This window comes from Oikopleura dioica, chromosome PAR (genome assembly GCF_907165135.1).
Source record: "Oikopleura dioica chromosome PAR, OKI2018_I68_1.0, whole genome shotgun sequence".
NCBI lineage: Eukaryota > Metazoa > Chordata > Appendicularia > Copelata > Oikopleuridae > Oikopleura > Oikopleura dioica.
The window spans coordinates 15,972,318-15,993,004 of record NC_137293.1 but is presented as its reverse complement, the minus strand read 5'-3'; the positions used below and the strand labels follow the sequence as shown (position 1 = coordinate 15,993,004).

At 42.9% G+C, this 20,687-nt stretch overlaps 7 protein-coding genes across 7 annotated transcripts; 6 read left to right on the top strand and 1 right to left on the bottom strand.

Moving 5' to 3' along the window:
- The first annotated feature begins 8 nt into the window (after nt 1-8).
- LOC145703357 (uncharacterized) lies at nt 9-8,896 on the top strand. Its single transcript, XM_081780708.1, has 14 exons — nt 9-269; nt 320-699; nt 748-847; nt 889-1,804; nt 1,849-1,928; nt 5,761-5,938; nt 6,033-6,208; nt 6,257-6,314; nt 6,358-6,501; nt 6,550-6,632; nt 6,679-6,761; nt 6,806-6,905; nt 7,082-7,153; nt 7,200-8,896. The coding sequence occupies exons 1-14, from the start codon at nt 141-143 to the stop codon at nt 7,401-7,403; spliced, it is 2,703 nt and encodes a 900-aa protein (XP_081636834.1). The 5' UTR covers nt 9-140; the 3' UTR covers nt 7,404-8,896.
- On the top strand, nt 3,193-5,263 carry LOC145703383 (uncharacterized). Its single transcript, XM_081780740.1, has 2 exons — nt 3,193-4,527; nt 4,619-5,263. The coding sequence occupies exon 1, from the start codon at nt 3,644-3,646 to the stop codon at nt 4,514-4,516; it is 873 nt and encodes a 290-aa protein (XP_081636866.1). The 5' UTR covers nt 3,193-3,643; the 3' UTR covers nt 4,517-4,527; nt 4,619-5,263.
- A 22-nt stretch (nt 8,897-8,918) lies between the features above and the next one.
- Nucleotides 8,919-11,477, top strand: LOC145703362 (uncharacterized). The gene is made up of 9 exons (XM_081780714.1): nt 8,919-8,977; nt 9,171-9,394; nt 9,435-9,693; nt 9,735-10,096; nt 10,138-10,375; nt 10,417-10,622; nt 10,668-10,866; nt 11,050-11,182; nt 11,290-11,477. Exons 1-9 carry the CDS (start codon nt 8,924-8,926, stop codon nt 11,382-11,384), a joined length of 1,770 nt encoding a protein of 589 aa, XP_081636840.1. The 5' UTR covers nt 8,919-8,923; the 3' UTR covers nt 11,385-11,477.
- Nucleotides 11,478-11,507: 30 nt separating this feature from the next.
- On the top strand, nt 11,508-16,710 carry LOC145703355 (leucine--tRNA ligase, cytoplasmic-like). Its single transcript, XM_081780705.1, has 8 exons — nt 11,508-11,577; nt 11,622-11,698; nt 11,745-12,591; nt 12,632-12,756; nt 14,000-14,167; nt 14,209-16,109; nt 16,153-16,360; nt 16,407-16,710. Exons 2-8 carry the CDS (start codon nt 11,623-11,625, stop codon nt 16,595-16,597), a joined length of 3,516 nt encoding a protein of 1,171 aa, XP_081636831.1. The 5' UTR covers nt 11,508-11,577; nt 11,622; the 3' UTR covers nt 16,598-16,710.
- On the bottom strand, nt 12,781-14,032 carry LOC145703381 (uncharacterized). Its single transcript, XM_081780738.1, has 5 exons — nt 13,848-14,032; nt 13,563-13,802; nt 13,411-13,517; nt 13,137-13,366; nt 12,781-13,093 (listed from the first exon to the last, which is right to left on the bottom strand). The coding sequence occupies exons 1-5, from the start codon at nt 13,874-13,876 to the stop codon at nt 12,797-12,799; spliced, it is 903 nt and encodes a 300-aa protein (XP_081636864.1). The 5' UTR covers nt 13,877-14,032; the 3' UTR covers nt 12,781-12,796.
- Nucleotides 16,711-16,739: 29 nt separating the features above from the next.
- LOC145703378 (meiotic recombination protein DMC1/LIM15 homolog) lies at nt 16,740-18,021 on the top strand. Its single transcript, XM_081780734.1, has 4 exons — nt 16,740-16,972; nt 17,022-17,547; nt 17,592-17,727; nt 17,775-18,021. The coding sequence occupies exons 1-4, from the start codon at nt 16,747-16,749 to the stop codon at nt 17,889-17,891; spliced, it is 1,005 nt and encodes a 334-aa protein (XP_081636860.1). The 5' UTR covers nt 16,740-16,746; the 3' UTR covers nt 17,892-18,021.
- Nucleotides 18,022-19,260: 1,239 nt separating this feature from the next.
- Nucleotides 19,261-20,603, top strand: LOC145703394 (tRNA-specific adenosine-34 deaminase catalytic subunit ADAT2-like). The gene is made up of 6 exons (XM_081780752.1): nt 19,261-19,519; nt 19,583-19,627; nt 19,710-19,724; nt 19,879-19,923; nt 20,000-20,022; nt 20,171-20,603. The coding sequence occupies exons 2-6, from the start codon at nt 19,617-19,619 to the stop codon at nt 20,380-20,382; spliced, it is 306 nt and encodes a 101-aa protein (XP_081636878.1). The 5' UTR covers nt 19,261-19,519; nt 19,583-19,616; the 3' UTR covers nt 20,383-20,603.
- The last annotated feature ends 84 nt before the right edge of the window (nt 20,604-20,687 follow it).

Sequence of the window (20,687 nt, the reverse complement as noted above, 5' to 3'; positions counted from 1 at the left end):
AGCAGAATCTTACTTATAAATCTTTTTAGATCTGAATTGATCTGCTTAGCAAGCCAGCAAAAACTCGAAATCGAATCATAAATTCTTCAAGGCACTCGAACTTCTAACTAAACCAGTGAGCTCATATTCCAATAACGAATATGGCTGCTCGAAGACGAAGAAATGAAGAGGATCTTTCCGAAGGGGAAGATGACGTCCCAAAAGTTCGTCAGGCGGCTACTGATGATGAGGAAGAAGAAGAAAAGCCAGGGCTTGTCTCTGCTACTGAGGTATAAAAACTTGACTCTAAAAGAGAAGTTAACAAACTCATGTTCTTCAGAGTGAAGACGAAGAGGACTACAAAAGTGCGCCAGAAGCTTCTGAAGAGATAAAAGAAGCCGAAGCGCAGAAAGATGATGTAAAGGTTGAATCAAAAGACGATGAAAAGGTAGAGACCAAAGAGGTCGAAAAGACTGAAGCGGAGAAGCCAGAGGAAGCTCCTCCAGTAACCGAACAGTCTCCTCCGGCCAAGGTGGAAGAAAAGAATGAAGAAACCTCTGAAGCAAAAGAAGAGGTTCCACAGGTCGAAGAGAAGGGAGAGGAAGCTAAGGTCGAGGACGAACGCGACCAAGATGACATCGACGGCGTTGCTTCTCGACTTCAGGACGTTAATATGGAAGATGATCAGCCACCCCAAACGCATGCTGAAGATGAAAACATGTAAGCGATCATTTAGCGCGTCTGATTTTATTACTGGCTATTATTTAGGTCGGCGGGGTCCAATAAAGAGGACGAAGGTGATGAAGCCAAGGAGGAACGATCGAATGAAGACGAGGACGAAAAACACCCGGCGTTTATTCCTAGAAAGGTTTTTGAAAATTGTAATTCTGATCAATATTTTCTTTCTAGGGATTGTTTTTCCTCCACGACGATCGAATCGACCAAGAATACGAAAACGCTCCTTCCGGGCCAAAGATGGACATCGAAATGGAAAAGGAAGCTACTCCCGAAGTTGAGTCCGAGCCGGAAGAAGCCGAGGACAAAGAAAGCTGGGCGGAGAAGGCCGAGGAAGATCCGCTCAAAGCGCAGGAGCGAGAACGCGAAGAGCGCGCGAGGAAGAAGGCCGAGCGCCGAGCAAATTTGGACGATAAGTGGTCGCACGACAAGTTTGAAGAGGATCTCCAGCAGCCGCGCACTCTCGATGAACTTGTGGAGCGCTACGGCTTTGACATCCGATCGCTTCCGGCCGACGCTGACTTATCCAAGCATCTTCAAGATAGCGATGAAAATGCTCCCGGCAAGCGTAACCGACCTCAGCGTCGAAATCCAAGTGGTCCAAAACGCGGTGGCGGTCGCAACCAAAACTCTCGAAATCAACAACGAGAACCTCGAAATAACAAGGGTCGAGATCCACCACAACTCAAGAACAACGAGGACTTCCCGGATCTGAAAGGTGCCAATTCCCAGAAACCAAGAGAGCAGAAGCCCAAACGCGAGGGCAAGGGCCGAGAGCAAAAGCCTCGAAATAACCGGGACACTCGCGAAAATCGGGAAAACCGAGACACTCGAGACAACCGCGATCATCGGGAAAGCCGAGACAACCGGGATAGTCACGAGCGGAAGGAAATTGCCAATGGCCGAGGAAAGGGCAAGCGGGCTAACTCTCCACGAATGGTTGTTACGATTGAGAACGGCTACGATAGCCAGAATCAACGACAAGAACAGAAGCCAAGAAACAACCGTCGAGAGCAAAGAGACCGTGGCAATAGTGATGTTGGCAACAACAAGAACGAGCGATCAAGAAAGGACGTTCAAAAACAACGAGGTAATTATTGACCAACTCTTTTCACTAAATTATCGAAATCATAGAGGAGAAACCTTCCAACAACCGCCAGCGCAAGAATCGAGAGCCCATGCCAAAACGAGATAATGATGATAGACAACAGCAGGTAAAAAATAAAGACAATTTCATAATTCATCGCTTACCATTCATTATGAATTCGTTTTCTTATCCGAAAAAATGGAAAATTCAACAGCGTAACGAGTGATGATCAATTATAGAGCAGTAGTTTAGCATGAGCTTTTGATGCATCGCAGACAAGCAGGTCGCGCGCTTGCGTGTTTTCCTGAATTTTTTATTGTTAGCGATAGTAATCGGCCTGCTTACCATCTGATTTTTTAACCCGTTTTTATGTTATTTTGCGGCAGATGGTATCGCGCCGCGCGATTTCATGTGTAACGGCCGTTTATAAGAAATTTACGACAACGGCAAAAGATTTTTAGGCCAGATAATAATTTTACACTGGCGGGGTCCTTCTGTACTTCAGTCTGGCTGCGTTTGCGTTTACTTTACTAACACAAGTTTTATGATAGCAGTTGACATCGTTTCGACAGGGTCGTTGCGTTATTTCGAAAGCCTAAGAATTTTATCGCCGAGATAGGCTTGGTTAAACTTCGTTCGTTACAGAATTAGTCTTTATTTTCGCAGTGACAGGAATCAAAGCAGGAAGTAAATGCGGCGTATTCAGGAAAGTGATCGATAAATATTTCTGTTTGTCGTTCGCAAATTCATTTCAAACGTAAATCTGTGGCAACTCGCCCGAAAGTAAAATATTGAAAGTCAATTTAATTGTTTAGATTTGCTTTCTTTCAAGATAAATAAGCTCAAGTAGTTGCAACTTTTCCATGAGTTGATTTTCGCTAACCCTCTTCCAAACGGGTTGTGTTTGCACATCTTTCATGATAGCGTTATTTACGGAAAGTATAATTCTCTCAAGAGGAATCCCAGCCAAGCTTTTATTAAAAGTTATCCACATAAATGTTACATAAAGACCAAGTGAATAAAATAAAATGTCATATCTCGATCTCATCCATTAAATTTTATATTTGACGGAATTCCATGACCACGTCTTCGTTGACTTTACAATCGAGTATCAAGCTGCAAATCAGTATCGTACGAAATAGGACTTAGTTGCACTTTAGCTGAACGGTTCAGCAGATATTCACTGATACATTTTCAACTTTATATATTGTTGAATACACATGTATTCTTACTTATTCAGGATTATGATCACATTCCAGGTGAAATTTTTTGAAAGAAATCGAACCAACTTTTATCCTATGCTTGGATCATCTTTGATGAGATTATCCTTGGTTAGTGAACTTTAAATCAAAATTTCTTTTTATGGTGCTAGTGTTTCTGGGTTTTAAAAAATAGAATACCAAGTCATCCTTTTCCGAGTTGTAATCATCAATTTTATTAGCTTTTTAGAGTTTCCAGACGATTACGTGTAAATTATAATTTTTGAGCTTTTATTTGGTTTATGGCCCGGATCGGGGAAGGCTGGTCAATTTTTTATCACAGCGGAGGGGTTGTAAAGTTTACTTATTTTCTGGTCAACCGATCAAAAAATCTAGATCTCCGCAGCGCCCCTCAATCGGCCGAATTTTTTGCCACCTGCAAGATAACTTTTTAAAAAGAAAAATTTTATCGAGCTAGGTGGCGCGCCACCCTACGACAGCCACCCTTAAAGCGTTGTCGAGCAAGAATTTACCAAATATTGAAACGAGTTATATTTTTACTATCACAAATCTAAAAATATCAACCGCACAACCAAACTGCGAGATTTTTTTCGCCGAAAAGAGATAAACGAAAGAGAACGAAATGGTCCACGCACAGACAATGGTCCCTCAAGCCTTTTGGGCAGCCCTCAACAACCAGAATTTGGATGACATGTCCGTCCCACAGTGGTCAATCGTCGTCAACGATGCTGGGATTCAATGCTCACTGTTTTTCGAGAATCCTGACGCAAAAGAAAGTTCGAAATCAGCGGATTCTAGCGGCATTTGCTCCTCCTCACCAGTTCGAAAAGAAGACGAAGAAAGCAAGGGAAGCACCGAGCCATTTCCAAAAGACGAAGAAAAAATGGAGACTTCAGGTACTGAAGAGATCTCTACGAGTCCGAAAATTCCCGGCGCCTTCCCAACAATTCCAGGGCTCAACGGTCTACCCTTTTTGCAGCAGTATCTCGCCACACAGATGCTGAATAGCCCTGCTCTGAATGGACAACAACAAAATGCTCGACCTCAGCCACATGTTCGTCAGATGAATCAAGCGCCAATAAACGACGAACCTACCCCGGTACCAGGTGATCTGATGCTCATCTCGCAAGAAAATCGTCGTCGACTCATCAATCTTCGGGAAGAGGCTCAAGCTAACAGATTGTCTGTCACCGCCTTCATCCGCCGGGGCGCTCTGCTTTACTTCGACTCTGACGAGCTGGCGATGAACCGTCTTCACACTCTCGATCAGCGACGACTTGGTGCGCTAGAACTTGAGACCAAGTTCTACTTTGGTTCTATCCCCCAGCAACTTTTCCGCCGAACCATTGCTATTCAGCAGAGTCAGATTCGATCGAAAAATCTGCCAACTCCGAGCACCGCGTCCGATTCCGCCCTAACAACGGCTTCAACATCAACGGAGTCAACTTCAACGCTCCCGGCCTTGGCAAACACCAGGATCTTTCAGCGGCGCTGACCATGGCTAAGGTAATTATATTTGATTATTAATAAATAATGGTATTTTTTATTACGTCAGTCCAACAATCATAAATAACCTCAAGCTAATAAATTTATTCAGATGTCGCTTCCAGCATCAACGACTGCGCCTACTTCAGTGCCTGGTATGCCGTCGATTTCTGCAGCAATGCCGATTCCTCAGATGCCCGAACTTCAGCCTGCGACCATCACCGAAGCTCCTCCTTCTCCCACACAAGCTGAGTCTGCCACTTCTGCTCCCTCTCAACCGGCTGAATCTGTCCTCCAGAATCCTCCAGTCAGCAGCATGTTTCCCGGCCACATGAATCTTGCTGCCAGCTCTCCAACTATTTCTCAGAACCCTCTTTTCACACCACATGCTTTTTCGCCCAGCCCACTCGTCAAACCCTTCGGAGCCACGATTACTACTGGCGACGAGAGCGTTAAGGTCGAGCCTTGATTTCCCAATTAGATCTCCCTTGTAAAGTTGATTCCCCGCCAGACCTCAGTTGCCGCCTGTCTTTGACGTGCCTTCATGTAAAGTAAATATTAGAGTTTTATTGAACGATATATTCTTCATTTAATTTATTAGTGAGGTAAATGTCATCATGCCCAAACATTATTCATTCCACTCTACCCACTTTTGATTCTTAGGCCAAATACATATACATTTACACGCTCCCATCTTTCCTTGTTTTGTTCTTTCACCAACACATTATCCCACCAATAAATATTGAATATTATAAAATCACCTTTGTCCCTTCCTGTGAGTATATTTGTTCTTATCATGCAAGGCAAATATAGCAGCAAATATATCGCGGTATCTCAGGGTGCGAGCTCATGCAACTTTCAACTTTATGCAGTTGTTTACTCTTGATATCCCGTCGCTAAACTCAACAGCAAACATTTCCATTAGCGACCATGAACAGTAGATATTAACATAGCTTCGGTGGATACAAAGTCCATTTAAATTCACTTTAGGTAAACAGATTTACTCTCAGCTAAGGTCACGTTTGCTAAACGCCGTCAACTTTATTACATTGTATTTTAAAACCGATAAAACTTAAGAAGCCAGCTGAACATGTTTTATAACTTGGTTTATCATCGACCTATCCACTATTATACGTTGTTCTTTTATTCTGATTCGGATATATAAATGAATTTATTTACGATGACGCGATTTATGAGCTTTACCTTGAGTTTATCGCTTACTAAAATATTTAAACTTTATCGGTATTTGTCTAGCCTCGAGACTCTCGCCGCCGTGATTCCAAACAGGACCAGCGACGACGCGTCGAGCAGTTCGGCCGGGATCAGCGTGATTCCGACGAGCAGTACGACACTCGCCGACGACGCTCTTCGCCGCCAAGGAAGCGTGTTGAGGATCCAGCTCCGCCAATGCGCACTCGCCGATACTCATCAGGTTATTACGGGTCTTTTTATGCTACTCTCAAGTTAATTTTATCTATATTTTGAATTTATGAATACGTTTCACTTGAGTAAATATCGTTGTGTAGATCTCTCTGATGAAGACTTCAACCACTCCCGTCCTCCACCACCACGAAGACGCAAGAACCAGAAAGACGGTCTCCAGAACAATGACATGAGCAACAACAAGGTCTCCCTCCAAGTCGAGCTAGCAAATGTTCGCGACATCCTTGAGAAACAGGGCATGTACGAGACACAAAGAAAGGTTTGCTAAATTTTGTAGAGTCATTTTTTGACAGCTTTTCTATTCCAGGATGATAGAAGACCTGATCGTAGAAGACGCGAGATGGACTCTAGAAAGGATTCCCGAGGTATGTTATTCCATGCTATGTTCAGTTATTGACGCATCTTTAGATGACAAAGGCCCGAAGCGATACTCTAACCGCACGCGGCCCAAGCACTGGAATGAGCGAGGTTCTCAATCACCACCCCAGCACGAACTCGCTCAAACCTTCGACGAACCGCTTGCACAGGCCGATGAATTTAGAGATGTGCTCGGTACGTTACTATAGATATATTCAACAGTTGCCAAAAGTTGCTCTCTAGGCAAACATTTCAATGTGTCCTCACAACGGGCAAAGGAGCTGATTATGCAGATTAAGAGTCAACTCACGCCAAGTATGCCACAGGTAGAGTACTTGGATTCTATCTCTTGATAAACAAATCTCTTATCAGGGAACGGACATGTTCCAACAAGGAGCTCCCCCTACTAGCTTCCCTGAGCGAGTTCAACAGGTCGACAACAGGCGTAATAATATGTAAGTGACTGTATTTTGATTCTGTTATCAAATGATAATTTTAGGACGAACGAACAGATGCTCGCCTACCAACAGCAATATCAGCAGTTACTGCACCAGAACCAGCAACAATTGGCGTCGGGTATCGGGCAGGACGCCATGCAGGTTCGTGATACTGTCACTCACAAATCATCTTTTTCAAATAAGATTTATTTTGCTTTCCCCTTCCGTGAAAAAATACGAAAGTAAACATACGCTTTACTCTTGTGATTGCGACATACGCCCGTCGATTTCGATTCTTGTTGTTGTTACGGCAAAATCGATTACCGTATTTATTTCAGGATATGGTCAGGAATCTGCAGCAGGAACAGTATAATCGACAGCTAAATCTTGGAAATTTCTATCAACAACAGGTACCCTTCATCTTCTCCTAACTTCGCCTTCACTAAAAATCTTCAGGGATCGATACCAAACTACGACGCTTCGCTTACGCAACAGCTTCAAGCTCAGACGAGCGCGGGCTTCTCCGGGATGAATGTTTCCACGGTGAATTCTGCGATGAATCCGGCCGTCTCCACCATGGGACCGAATGCGCTCAACTCCTTGATGCAGCACAATGGGACAACTTATTTTCAGCCTGTTGACAAGAGGCAAAACTACTGATGAAAGAACGCCATGCTCCATGGAAATGATGGTCAAAACAAAATATCCATTAACGCCAACTTAAACTCCCCTTCCGGTGTCGTTTTTCGACGAAGTATAAAAAATTATTCGAATTCCCATCCCATCTGACGTCCCTGGTCGTCCCTACAGAAATAAATCGATTAAAAAAACTGATCCTCCTTTCTATCGAAATATTGTAAATTCTTTTTATTGAAACACTGCTTTGTAAAACGAAATCAACAACTAAAAAATGTTCTGGAAAAAATTTCACAACACAAACTGTCTTTTTCACTTTTACCACTCATCTCCCCTTGTCGTAAATGTTGATTTCTGACCAATGCTTGCCTCCACCATTTTTTTTCTCTAACCTTTCTCTTTTTAACGTTTTTTAGTTAGCGCACAGCCACTCTCCCTGTAACTCATTACATAACCATATCCTTGTCCCTGAAATTATGTTACCTAATCTAGGCTAAAGAAGATTTCCGTCCGAGTTCAACCAAACAGCTTATACAGTAAATACATATTACAGTGTACTACAACGCTACCCATTCTGTCTTTCGTTTAGACCCTGAATTTGTTAGCACTCGCACTTAGCCGGCATATATTTTTGAGTCATGAGAAAGACGGATATACGATTATTATTAAATTCACATATCTATTTGGAGTTTTATTTCGCAACAAGAAATACACATTATACCGTTTTCATCATGATATAAGAATCATAACTGGCGCGAGTCATACTCACTAAAACAGAAAAAGAATATCGCTGTAACCCCGCTGCCTAACCTCATTTCAATTACAGTCGATGATAGTATATTTTTCCTTCTAGCAATTTTCGCAGCACCCATTTTTATCAAATCTTGGCATCGACCTTTTGGCCTTTCCATTTTCCTTGGCTAGAATAAATATACCTTCACTTTGCTTCGAATCCTCGACTGCCAATTCTCAATTTTTGAAAGCTCGAATGAAGAATCATCCTTGTGGATTCAGCAAATCTGTTTGAGACATCAATTAGACGTCAACTTGAGCAATTAAATTTTTTGCCCGTCAAGCCCTAAGTGGAGTATTTCGTTTTATATTTTTTCATAATTTCGCCTATCAAATTCAGAAATAAAGCTTTATCTCTCAAGAAAATCAAGTCCGTCTTAAAATCATTTTATTTTTCCGAACATTAATGGGACGAGTTATTCCCAGCGAATAAATTTATAACACACGTCAACTCCTTTTTTGAATTACTATATTTACAGTAGCTGTTGGCAATATATTTTCATGAATTCATCATATCTCATATTCATCTAAATTTTTTACTGTCAATAGTTAACTTTCCGTGTCTTATGTAAAATAAGTTCGTTAGTCGATTATTTCATAAGAAAAGCCTCTTGCTGTCTGTTCAAGTATACCCTAACGTTGATGGTCATATTCTCAACAAGCAGCGAATTCGTGGTTCGTTTTCCTTTTTGTTAACGAATTTAATTCCTGACGCCGTTATAGAATTTGTCTACAACTCAAAACTTTCAGAAATGGATGCGGCAACGCGAAGGCAGCTAAAGAAGAATCGAAAGAAGCTTCTCCAGGTAAACTCCTTGTTGATTTCATATGAGTCTAATTTGGAATGAGTCATGTGAAAATAACAATCTAAAAATGAGTAGCTATTATCGGCTTGATTGAAGTATTTGTTGATTTGTAAAAATGCGTTTATCGCTATTGATATTTTGGTATTATCTCATATCTTTTTCACACCTGCTTTGTTCTCATCGTTGATTTCAGGCTAAATTACTCGGTGAATCATCAGAAGAAAAACATGAGGTTCTTCCCGAGAAAAAGCCAAAGAAGAAGGCTCAGCCAAAGGTAGAGCCCCCAAAGGAGGAGTCAGAGGAAGAAGAAACTTCTGAAGCCGAAAATGAACAGAATGAAGTCGAAATCGGCCAAGAAGAGCCGCTCGAAAGTGTTGGTCTTTCTGCACCTTCGAATGATGACGATGAGTACATCAGGTTTGTTAACCCTTCTGAATTTATTTTATTTCTTTCAAAGAGATACTCACGGTGGCCTGAAGGTCAGGAAAATTGATCTGAACAAAGAAGTGGATACATCTTGGGACTCGTTATCAGAAAAGGTCTCCGAGAAGACTCTTGAGGCTATCACGAAAGGAATGGGTTACTCAAACATGATGCCTATTCAAGCCCGCTCGATCCCTCATCTCCTCACTGGCAAAGATGTTCTCGCAGCTGCAAAGACTGGTTCTGGAAAAACTTTGGCCTTTTTGGTGCCCATTGTAGAGCTTATCACAAAGGTAAAAGTTTATCTCTAATAGTGATACCTAATAGTTTCCAGTTAAAATTCATGAATCGAAATGGAACCGGCGCGATTATCCTTTCCCCCACTCGTGAATTGGCGATGCAGACCTTCGGTGTCTTGAAAGAATTGATGGAGAACCACTCGCAAACATTTGGTCTCATCATGGGTGGCTCAGACAGAAAGGCCGAAGCCAAGAAGCTGCAGAACGGAATCAACATCCTTGTCGCCACCCCTGGTCGTCTTCTTGATCATCTTCAGAACACTGCCAACTTTATGGTCAAGAATCTGATGTGTTTCTGTATTGATGAGGCCGATCGAATTCTCGAAGTCGGATTCGAGGAAGAAATGAAGTCGATTGTCAAGCTCATTCCCAAAAAACGACAGACGATGCTTTTCAGGTTAGTTTCACCTTTAGAAAATGAATAAAAATTGCGTTTAGTGCCACTCAAACGAAGAAAATCGAAGACTTGGCTAGAATTTCTCTAAAGAAAGTTCCCGTCTACATTGGCGTTGATGATGACAAATCCACGGCGACCTCTGAAATGCTCGAACAAGGATATGTTATGTCAGAAGGCGACGCGAGGATACGAATTCTATACACCTTCCTGAAGAAAAACAAGAAGAAGAAGATCATGGTCTTTTTCTCCTCTTGCATGAGCGTCAAATTCCACTATGAGGTAATAGAGATCTTCCTCTTCTTCACTATTTCTTTTATTAGCTCTTCAACTACATCGATATCCCTGTCCTCTCAATTCACGGAAAACAGAAGCAGTCGAAGCGAACTTCGACCTACTTCCAGTTCTGTAACGCTGAAACAGGCATTATGTTCTGTACTGACGTCGCTGCTCGAGGTTTGGATATCCCAGCCGTCGATTGGATTGTCCAGTACGATCCCCCAGATGATCCCAAAGAATACATCCACCGGTAAGCACAAGCTTTTCCATTTCTTTTGCTGAAAAATATCTTCAGAGTCGGTCGAGCTTGTCGTGGAGACAGCAAGAGCAAAGGCCATGCTCTTCTCTTTCTTAGACCGGCAGAAATTGGCTTTCTGCTCTATTTGAAGAAAGCGAAAGTTCCCCTCTCTGAATTTACAATTCAAGAGTCGAAGGTGGCAAACATCCAAAATCAGCTTGAAAAACTGCTGAAAACGAATTATTACTTGAATCAGGTAATCATTTCCGCCATATAAAACATGTGCGGGTATCTAAAGGATGTGATTATAAATCATTTCCTTTTTATCATCGATAACATACCAGTAAGCATCCAACATTAGTTGCTATCACTTTCGCATCTTTCCGCAATAACTTTTCACCTTTGCTACTGTATTTTTCAGTCAGTAACGCATTTTTAGTCGGCGAAAGAAGGATACAAAAGTTGCGTGAGAGCATATGCCTCTCATAGCTTGAGGAATGTCTTCGAAGTGCAAACGTTGGATTTGAAGAAAGTGGCAAAAAGTTTTGGCTTTGACACACCTCCATGGGTTGGTGAGTGTATGCCGTTGTTATATTTCATCATCTTTTTTCTATGTGATATCACATTTCATCATGTGATTCAAATCGTATTTACGAGCACTTTATTAAACGGACTTTAGATATCGGAGTTGCTGGAGTAAAGAGAAAGGGCGAAAAAGATGGCAGGAAAGAAAGGATGATATCAAAAAAGAAGCGAGGCGGTAAAATGCGCTAGATGGAAAACCAGAGTGACGATACATAAAACTGTACTTTTTTTGAATATTGAACTGCAACTGATATTGAACGAAACACGAATGAAATCCCCTTACTCCCTCTTTTACTGAAACATAACGACTTAGACTGGCTCACCAACGCCTTTTGTCGCTTGTGAGACAACAACTGTTTTCTTTTCGTACAGCCAAGATAAGGTTCGTACCGGGTCGAGTACTTTTGTTTTTGAGCGCGCGTTTAGAATGGGGGAAAGGAAGAAGGTTGTGGCTTGCAAGCAGCTTGAAGCCAAGCACCAGAAAAGATGGGACGAATCTAAAGGTTTTCTTTTGAAATCCATTGAATTTTCTCTAACTGCCACGTTTAGTCTTTGAGGCAAATGCTCCTAAGCCTGGCACGGCCGAATGGAACCAGGAAAAGCACTTTACCTGTTTCCCCTACCCATACATGAACGGTCGACTTCATCTTGGCCACACTTTCACCATTACAAAATGCGAGTTCGACACTGGCTACCAGCGAATGAAAGGCAGAAACGCCTTCTTCCCATTCGGCTTTCACTGCACAGGAATGCCAATTGCAGCCGCTTCCGACAAGATCAAGCGTGAAATGCAAGACTTTGGCTGCCCACCCGTCTTCCCAACCGCTGTGGAAGAAATCAAAGAAGAAGTAAAGGAAATCAAGATCGTCGACAAGTCGAAAGGAAAGAAGTCAAAGGCTGTTGCCAAACAAGGATCCGCCAAGTATCAATGGCAGATCATGCAGGCCCTCGGCTTTCAGGATGACGAGATCGCCAAATTCGCCGAGTACGATACCTGGCTCAATTATTTCCCTCCTATGGCGATGGACGATTTGAAGAAGATGGGACTCAAAACAGATTGGCGACGATCGTTCATCACTACCGATCGAAATCCCTATTATGACTCGTTTGTGCGATGGCAATTCAAGCATTTGAAAGCAAAGAAGAAGATTGCTTTCGGTAAACGACCGTCCATTTTCTCTCCCAAGACAGATCAGCCCTGTATGGATCACGATCGAGCTTCGGGCGAAGGTGTCGGACCTCAGGAATACACTCTCATCAAAATGAAGCTCGTCGACTTGATGGACAACTCAAAAGTCCCACAGTTCGCTGGCAAAAACGTCTTCTTTGTCGCCGCTACTCTCAGGCCAGAAACCATGTATGGACAGACAAACTGCTGGATTTCACCTGATATCACGTAAATCAAGAACATTTTTCATCCGATAATGCTTTTTTAGTTACGTAGCCGTTGAAGCCCGTGATGGCTCCGTATTCGTCTGTACTCAACGCGCTGCTAGAAACATGGCATTCCAAGAGCTTTTGAAATTAGACAAGGAGGTCAAGCCCGTTTGTCTCATTCCAGGTAATTTTAAATTGAGTGCGTTTATTAAATGGCAGAAGAGTTATTTGCGAGAATTCGACGCGAATAAGTTAAAGGCACCTTTTTTCTTTTTGCTGTCTTGCGTGAATTCTTCTGACAAGTAACTATCAGCTGTGAAATCCTCTTCGTCATCGTCGTGACCGAACGCGGTTACTCTTGTTTTTCGTCGACCGAATGCACCGGTGTACTCTTTCGTTTCCACAGCTTGAGTATTTAGCTCGGTGCGGTATTGATTCTTCTTTTCGGTGACTTCCCGGACAAATTCCTTGAACTCATCCGATGGATAGATTCTATTCCAGAATATTTTCTTATACGCGGACTGAAAGAAAGCTAATCGATCAACAAATACTCAAAACTAATACCTCGGTCTTTTCAAGCACTCTCAGGGCAGTTTCTTTTATCTCAAGCTTCAGCATCATTTCGATATCGACCTTTTGCGACTGCTCTTTTCTGTTCAAAAAGAGCGCATGGTTCGCATTTCTTGCAATCTTTTCCAGCTCAGTTTTCTTCACATGGCCGAAAAGCTTCGTGAATCGAATTTCATTGACGACGCGTCGTACTGCATTCTGGAATCTCTTTCTCGGTGTCGTCGCTAAGTTTATGCATATAAGTTTTGAAATCACTATCCCAGGGTACCTTGATCGTCCATTTTGAGTTGTTTCAATGCAGTGTTGCTAAGAAGACGCTGTTTGAAATTCCCATCGCCCATCTTTTTCTTCTGTTTTGTAATCGCTGTTAAAGTCCTAATAAAGACGTCTTATAATCTAATTTCTGAGGATAAGACCTACTGGAATTGATTGAGAGATTGATTTTGATTTCGATTGAATGCACGTCTTCGCGTCGCTTCTTTAGGTTTTTCGGATTCAACGCTTTCCGCCGTTTTCTCATATTGAAGTTCCTCCCATCCATATTGAGTACTCAAAAGTGGCTTTTCAGTCGGCGCAAATTCCTGTGTTGCTTCTTGAACTTCCACAGATATTTTAATTTCAGGTGCCTTTGGTGAAGGGGATCTCGTAAGTTGACTGCTTCTGAAAAATAAGCTCAATTTTAAATGCTAAAGATAGGATTTCTACTTTTTCTCTGTGACTTCTGGTCGAAGCATCGCTCCTAATAATGATCCCTCGTCTTGTAAACTTGGTCTTGGAATCTGCTCTAGAAAATGTGGGGGTTGATTTTAATGCGCAACTCTTTATGTCAAAACCGCGTCTCTAGAAAAAATGTTCAGGACGCGACTTGATGGGAGCAAAGTTGAAGGCGCCACTTTCTCACTACGATCATGTCTATGCTCTTCCTATGCTCACAATCAAAGAAGGCAAGGGTACTGGTGTTGTAACGTCAGTGCCATCGGACGCTCCTGATGATTTTGCTGCTCTTACTGATTTGAAAAACAAAGGTTTGATTTTTGAGTTACTCGAGTAGTTTATGCATGTGTAGAGCCATTGAGGCAAAAGTATGGAATCACCGACGAAATGGTCCTTCCTTTCGATCCTGTTCCGATCATTGAAGTTCCTGGTTACGGATCGCTCTCGGCCGTCGAGGCATGCAAGAAACACAAGGTCAAGTCACAAAACGACAGCGCCAAACTTATGGAGGCAAAAGAAGAAGTCTACCTCAAAGGATTCTACGAGGGCGTCCTCAACGTTGGCAAATATGCTGGCACCCAGATTCAGAAATGCAAGGACGCAATCAAGGCCGATATGATCGCATCCAAGGAAGCAATCAAGTACCTCGAGCCCGAGAAACAAATCATTTCCCGAGCGGGAGACGAGTGCGTCGTCGCCATTTGCGATCAGTGGTACTTGGACTATGGCGAGCCCGAGTGGCGAAAGAAGATCGAGGAGTGCCTCGAAGGCATGGAACTCTATTCATCCGATGTTCGCAATAATTTCAACAAAACAGTCGACTGGCTTCGCGAGCACGCATGCTCTCGCACGTATGGTCTGGGCACGCGGCTGCCGTGGGACGAGTACTGGCTCATTGAATCGCTCTCAGACTCGACGATTTACATGGCGTACTACACCGTCGCGCATATTCTCCAAGGAGGAACCTACAAGGATGGCCAGTACTCGCCCAACTTCAACGGACAAGCGGGCTCTCCATTCGGTGTCAAAGCTGAAGATATGACTCCCGAAGTTTGGGACTACATCTTCCTCAACGGACAGAAACCAACAACTGCCATCAAGTCTGACGTCCTTGAAAAAATGAAGAACGAATTCAACTACTGGTACCCAGTAGATTGCCGTGTCTCCGGAAAGGATCTTGTTCAAAATCACTTGACGTACTTCCTCTACAATCACGTGGCCATGTGGGAAAACGACAAGACCAAGTGGCCGCAGTCTGTTCGAGCAAACGGACACTTGCTCTTGAACGGCGAGAAGATGTCCAAGTCAACAGGCAACTTCCTTACTCTCACCGACGCTATCGAAAAGTATTCCGCTGATGGTATGCGATTGGCCCTTGCTGACGCTGGTGACTCTGTTGAAGACGCCAACTTTGTCGACAAGACTGCTGATGGCGCTGTCCTTCGTCTCTACAACTGGATCGACTTCGTAACCGATGTTGCAAACAAAAAGCCGCAGCTTATCCTAAAAGACGGCCCTACTGACGAGCGCTTGATTGACCGCGTCTTTGAGCACGAAATGCGCCGTGCGGTCAAACTTACTGACGCTGCTTACTCGAAGATGCTTTACAAAGAGGCGATGAAGGAAGGCTTTTACATTCTTCAGGGCGTCCTGAACAAGTACAGAGAGATCTGTGGAGCCGAGGGAATGAACGCCAAGCTGGTCGACCGATTCATCGAAGTCCAAACTCTCCTTATTTGCCCGATTTGTCCTCACATCGCCGAAGAAGTCTGGGAGATTACAGGAAAGAAGGGCTTTGCTGTTTCAACTCCGTTCCCAGAGATTCTCGAATACGATCCAATTCTGATCGAGTCGTCTGAGTTCTTGGCCGAGACGGTTCGAGACGTCCGACTCAAACTCAAGGACCGACTCCAGCCAAAGAAGGGCAAGGCGCCAGCAGAAACGCCAACAAACTGCACGGTTTACGTTGCGAAAGAATACCCAGCCTGGCAACGAGTCTGCCTCGGCGTACTCAGAGAAGGCTTAGAGAAAAATGGCGAGTTCTTTGACAACAAGGCGATCGCTGCTCGAATGAAGACCGAGCCAGACGTCAAAAAGTACATGAAAAAAGTCATGCCCTACATCCAAATGGTCAAGGAGCGGCACGAGGCTATTGGAAAGCGAGCGCTGGATTTGACAAGTCCTTTTGACGAGATGAAGGTCTTAAATGAGAGCATGGGCTACATGACCAGCGCGCTTGAACTTGGCATCGACGTAAGCAATCGATTTTACGTTCCCGCGCTTTATATACTTTTAGATTAAATATTCATCGGAAGGCGACAATGTCATCCAAGAAAACACATACCCTGGCCACCCTACATACAATTTTTTCAAAGTTCCATCAGTTCACTTTGAATGCGTGAATGCCCAGCCTGGTTCTGGACAGTTCTCAGTCTTTATGAATGTAAAAGAAGGCGACTCAGTTGCCCAACTGAGACAGACCATCGCCAAGCAGCAAAAGAAAGGTTGTTTTTATCAGACCCATATCTATTTTTACCGCTTATTCTCTAGAAACGAGCCAAGTGCGAATTTACCGGTACGATAGCTACGAAGCTAGTAGACGAATTCCAAACTTGAATGAAATTATGAAAGGAAAGGTTCAAGTCGAAGACGGCGAGCAGTTCAGCATCAACGTCGACGAAAAGAAAGTGTTTATCGGAAAGCAGGAAGTCTTTGATCGATTGGTTTACTTTACTGACTAAATGAAGTCATGTGATAGGTTTTATGTAGGAAAATTATTTCTGTAAGCAACTGTGACTGTTTTATTCTCATGCACTGGCCAACTTGTCCTGCTATAAATAACTAATTTATGGGATAAAAATTTCACTTTGGTTTTTAAGACTTCGCAAAAATGATGGAAGAAGAGTGTCTCTCGGAGGTCGAATCTCTTCATGTCATTCAGGACATCGACGCACTCCAGCAGCAAGGCATCAACGCCTCGGATATCAACAAGATCAAGTCGGCTGGAATTTGCACCGTGCGAGGATTGAAGATGATCACCAAGAAGCGTCTTTGCGAGATCAAAGGCATCTCTGAAGCCAAAGTCGACAAGATTAAAGAAGCTGCGAACAAATTAGGTAAATTTCATTCATTCAATCATTTTGATGCTGATTTTCTATGTTTCAGAGGCCGATAACTTTATCACGGGCTACGACTTCGCTGAAAAACGCAAAGCCTGTTTCAAGATTTCGACTGGCTCGACCGAGCTTGATCGAATTCTTGGTGGTGGGATTGAGTCCATGGCCATCACCGAAGTATTCGGCGAGTTTCGAACTGGAAAGACGCAATTGGCGCATACACTTTGCGTCACTACACAAATGCCCGGCATTGGTCATTCTGGAGGCAAGGTCGCGTACATCGACACTGAAAATACATTCCGACCGGACCGACTCCGCCCTATCGCTGCTAGATTCAACCTCGACGCCGATGCCATTCTCCAAAATGTCGTCTACGCGAGAGCATTCACGAGCGAGCATCAAATGGAGCTCCTAGATCTCGTCGCGGCGCAGTTTTACTCAGAGCCAGGAGTATTCAAGTTGCTCGTGATTGATTCCATCATTGGCCTCTTTCGCGTCGACTTTAGTGGACGAGGAGAGCTCTCTGAGCGGCAACAAAAGCTGGCTCAGATGCTCAGCAAGGTTCAAAAGATCAGGTTTCTTTTATAACTCCGACGATTGTTCTAACAAAAAACTCTAGCGAAGAATACAACGTAGTCGTCTACATCACCAACCAAATGACTGCTGATCCCGGCGCTGGAATGACCTTCCAGATCGACCCGAAGAAACCCGTTGGAGGCAACATCCTTGCCCACGCCTCTCAAACTCGAATAATGGTAAAATGTCAAGGCCAGTAGTTTATCAATAAATCATTTAATTTTAGCTCCGCAAAGGACGTGGCGAGCTCCGCGTTGCCAAGATTTATGACTCTCCTGACATGCCTGAGTCTGAGGCAACTTTTGCAATCACTGAAGCTGGCATCAACGACCCAGCTGATTAATGACTCGTTGATCGTCAGAAACAACAAAGTATTTTTCTATTTTTCTTCACTTACTGCCCTTATCTTCCTATAAGTTCCAATTACCAAGCACCCATATATTTTCCAAATTGAATAAACAACCCGTTTTCCTCACAAAACCTCAAGCCAGCCGACCATATTGATTGTAAAAGTGTGGTCTACTGAAATCCTTGCTATTTAGTTGTCTTGTTGTGTGCTTCTTTTTATCACTCGTCGGTGAAAATCCATGGTGATTTTGAGCGAATGTCACGAATAAACGGAATGGGCTCTCGAAATAGCACTTCAGATGAAAATAGGCCGAAGCACTCAGCCCAGTGTCAGAGCTTCTGAAGGAAATTGAACAATTAGAAAAGGAGCTTAGAAAGCGAAATCTGGGATTGAACAAACTCGTAGAATAACGTTTTCGTTAAATAAGCTCGCGAAGAGAATGTGCGATTGTATTTGTCCAGTTTCTCTTCTTTCTCTTGAATTATCTGAATTTTCTTCAATCCAGCAAAATCATTTTTGTCCCGCTGCCAGAAGAGGAATTCAGCCATTTAACAAAACAAAGAGATAAACTTACTGGAAATACAAAGAGTGGAAAAAAGAAAATCAAGAACGCGCAAGAGAAATATCTTTCCAGCAGGTTTGCATGTTGACTCAAAGGTGCTAGCTGTAGTTTTTAATATGCAGGTGTTGTTACTATTGATAATTAACTCCCATGTTTTCGGTGTTTCCTCCTTGTCTTCACCCTCCGCTTCAGACCCGTAAATTTTGATTGATCCTCATCTAAGAAGACTTTAGTCTGATTCAAAGCTTCTTTGACTGACTAATTGGTAATTAATCAGCTAAAATCACTTTTTAAGAGTTACGCAGTTGAAGGATCTTTTGAGAACGGGTTCAATTACGGAACTGGATCCGTATTTATTGAAAATAATCGTTGATTTCAAAGCTGAGTTACGCGCAACGGACCTAAGTGAACCCCACAAAAGCGCAAAACAAACAGTGATCACGGCGAAACTAACGCTGAGTTCGAGAAATCACCATCACATGACGTATACGACTGGTGAAAAAATGACAAGTGCACACGCCACTAGTTCGGATGACTTTTACTGGCTTGAGAAAACATTTTTGTATGCGGAAGGAACGGGATCTGTTTTTAATACATCCGGATGCACGGAATCAAAGACGACGGTATTTAATTAATCCTCAAAAGAGGCGTTTGGGAGAGGAGAAGTGCCTGTAGGATGTCTCATTGTTTACGAAAATCAGGAGATCGGAAAGGGCTCCAACAATTCCAACGAAGGAAACGGTCAGAAATAATTCTTAGAATAATCCTCAATTCTTTCGTTTTTTTTTCTAACCGCAAGCAGACAAAAACGCGACAAAGAATGGGACGCGCACAGACAATAATCGTCTGTAATCGCGGAATGCTCTTGTAACTCGCTTGTTAAATATTGATCATTCTGATCGAACAGTCTATTGGCATTATAATGATACGATTAAGGTTAATCCGCGTTTATTTGAACTAGTGCGCATCCCTTAATCAAGCATGCAGAGTTTTCAGCAATAGAACAAGCGAAGGAATTTTGTTCCTCGATAGGAAAGGCGCCTGCTTTTGTTTTTCATAGGATAGGGGAAGTAATAAAATAATAATCCAAACATTTAACATTTTTTAATTCCCATTCGTGAAGATCGACGTTGTATGTTACCCTCGAACCCTGTATTATGTGCGCTAGGAACATTGTTCAAAGTCATTCAATCAATTATTTATCCCGTATCCTTTTATTTATTTGCGAATGATTGAGAACATGCTCTGAGTGCCTTGAGAATATGGTAAGTGAAATGAATAGAAGAAGAAGTCATAAATATTGGCCCACTCGTCTGCAGACATGTTATCTTGGGGTTTATGGCTCCATTAAAACTGTTTGATTTGAATGCTCCAAGGCCACTGTACTTCATTCGAGATTTCTTCAAAAATTTTTTTCAGTCAATTTGGACGAGTCGTCTACGGCGCCTGTAATGACAGATTCGGGAAAGGGTTCTTCCTTACAGTAGAAACTAAAGTCAAAGTTGCATATATAAACAGAGAAGGGAACAATCCGCGAAAGAGGATGTGGCTCGGTCTTATCAGGTATTAAAGCATAGATACAGTACGCAACGCCTGCGTTATTGACAAAGGCCCTTCCCAAAGGATTTACAGAGCTTAATTGCTTCGCTTACGAGAACAAATTTGACATGAGTATTTTCACGCCGCATACCCACTCAAGGACAGTATTCAGTACACAATCGAACTGATATGGGGCTCTTTCGCGATCCATTTATATCGATTGGTCCGCTAGCACAAGAACGTTGCATCAATCTGTTGAAGAAGTTTTATGAACAGGAGAATCCGAATGCACCTGTAGATAAGGAGAGGAGATTTATCTTTGTGAGACGTTTTTACTCTCTTTTTTGGGGAACTTTATATTCAGAGGAATATTTACTTACTTAGTGTTAATTTTCCTGTGCAACATTGACATTGTCATGATTCTGAGTCACTAAAAGCGATCGTGTACGTGTGAGACTTGCATGAAAGCTCCTCTGCGCGATGCATCATTCGCCAGACTGTTTCATTGTCCACAGACAGGAAAATTATTTTTCAATCTCATCGTAAGGTAAAGAAACGTAAAGCCAAGAAGGCGGCCCTCTGATGCTGACGCTGTCAAATATTGATCGCCCTGTTGTCGACCTGTGCGCATTTTTTTTCTTCTCCCCTCTATCTTTCGCCAGCCAACGAAAAAATCCCTTCCACAGTAA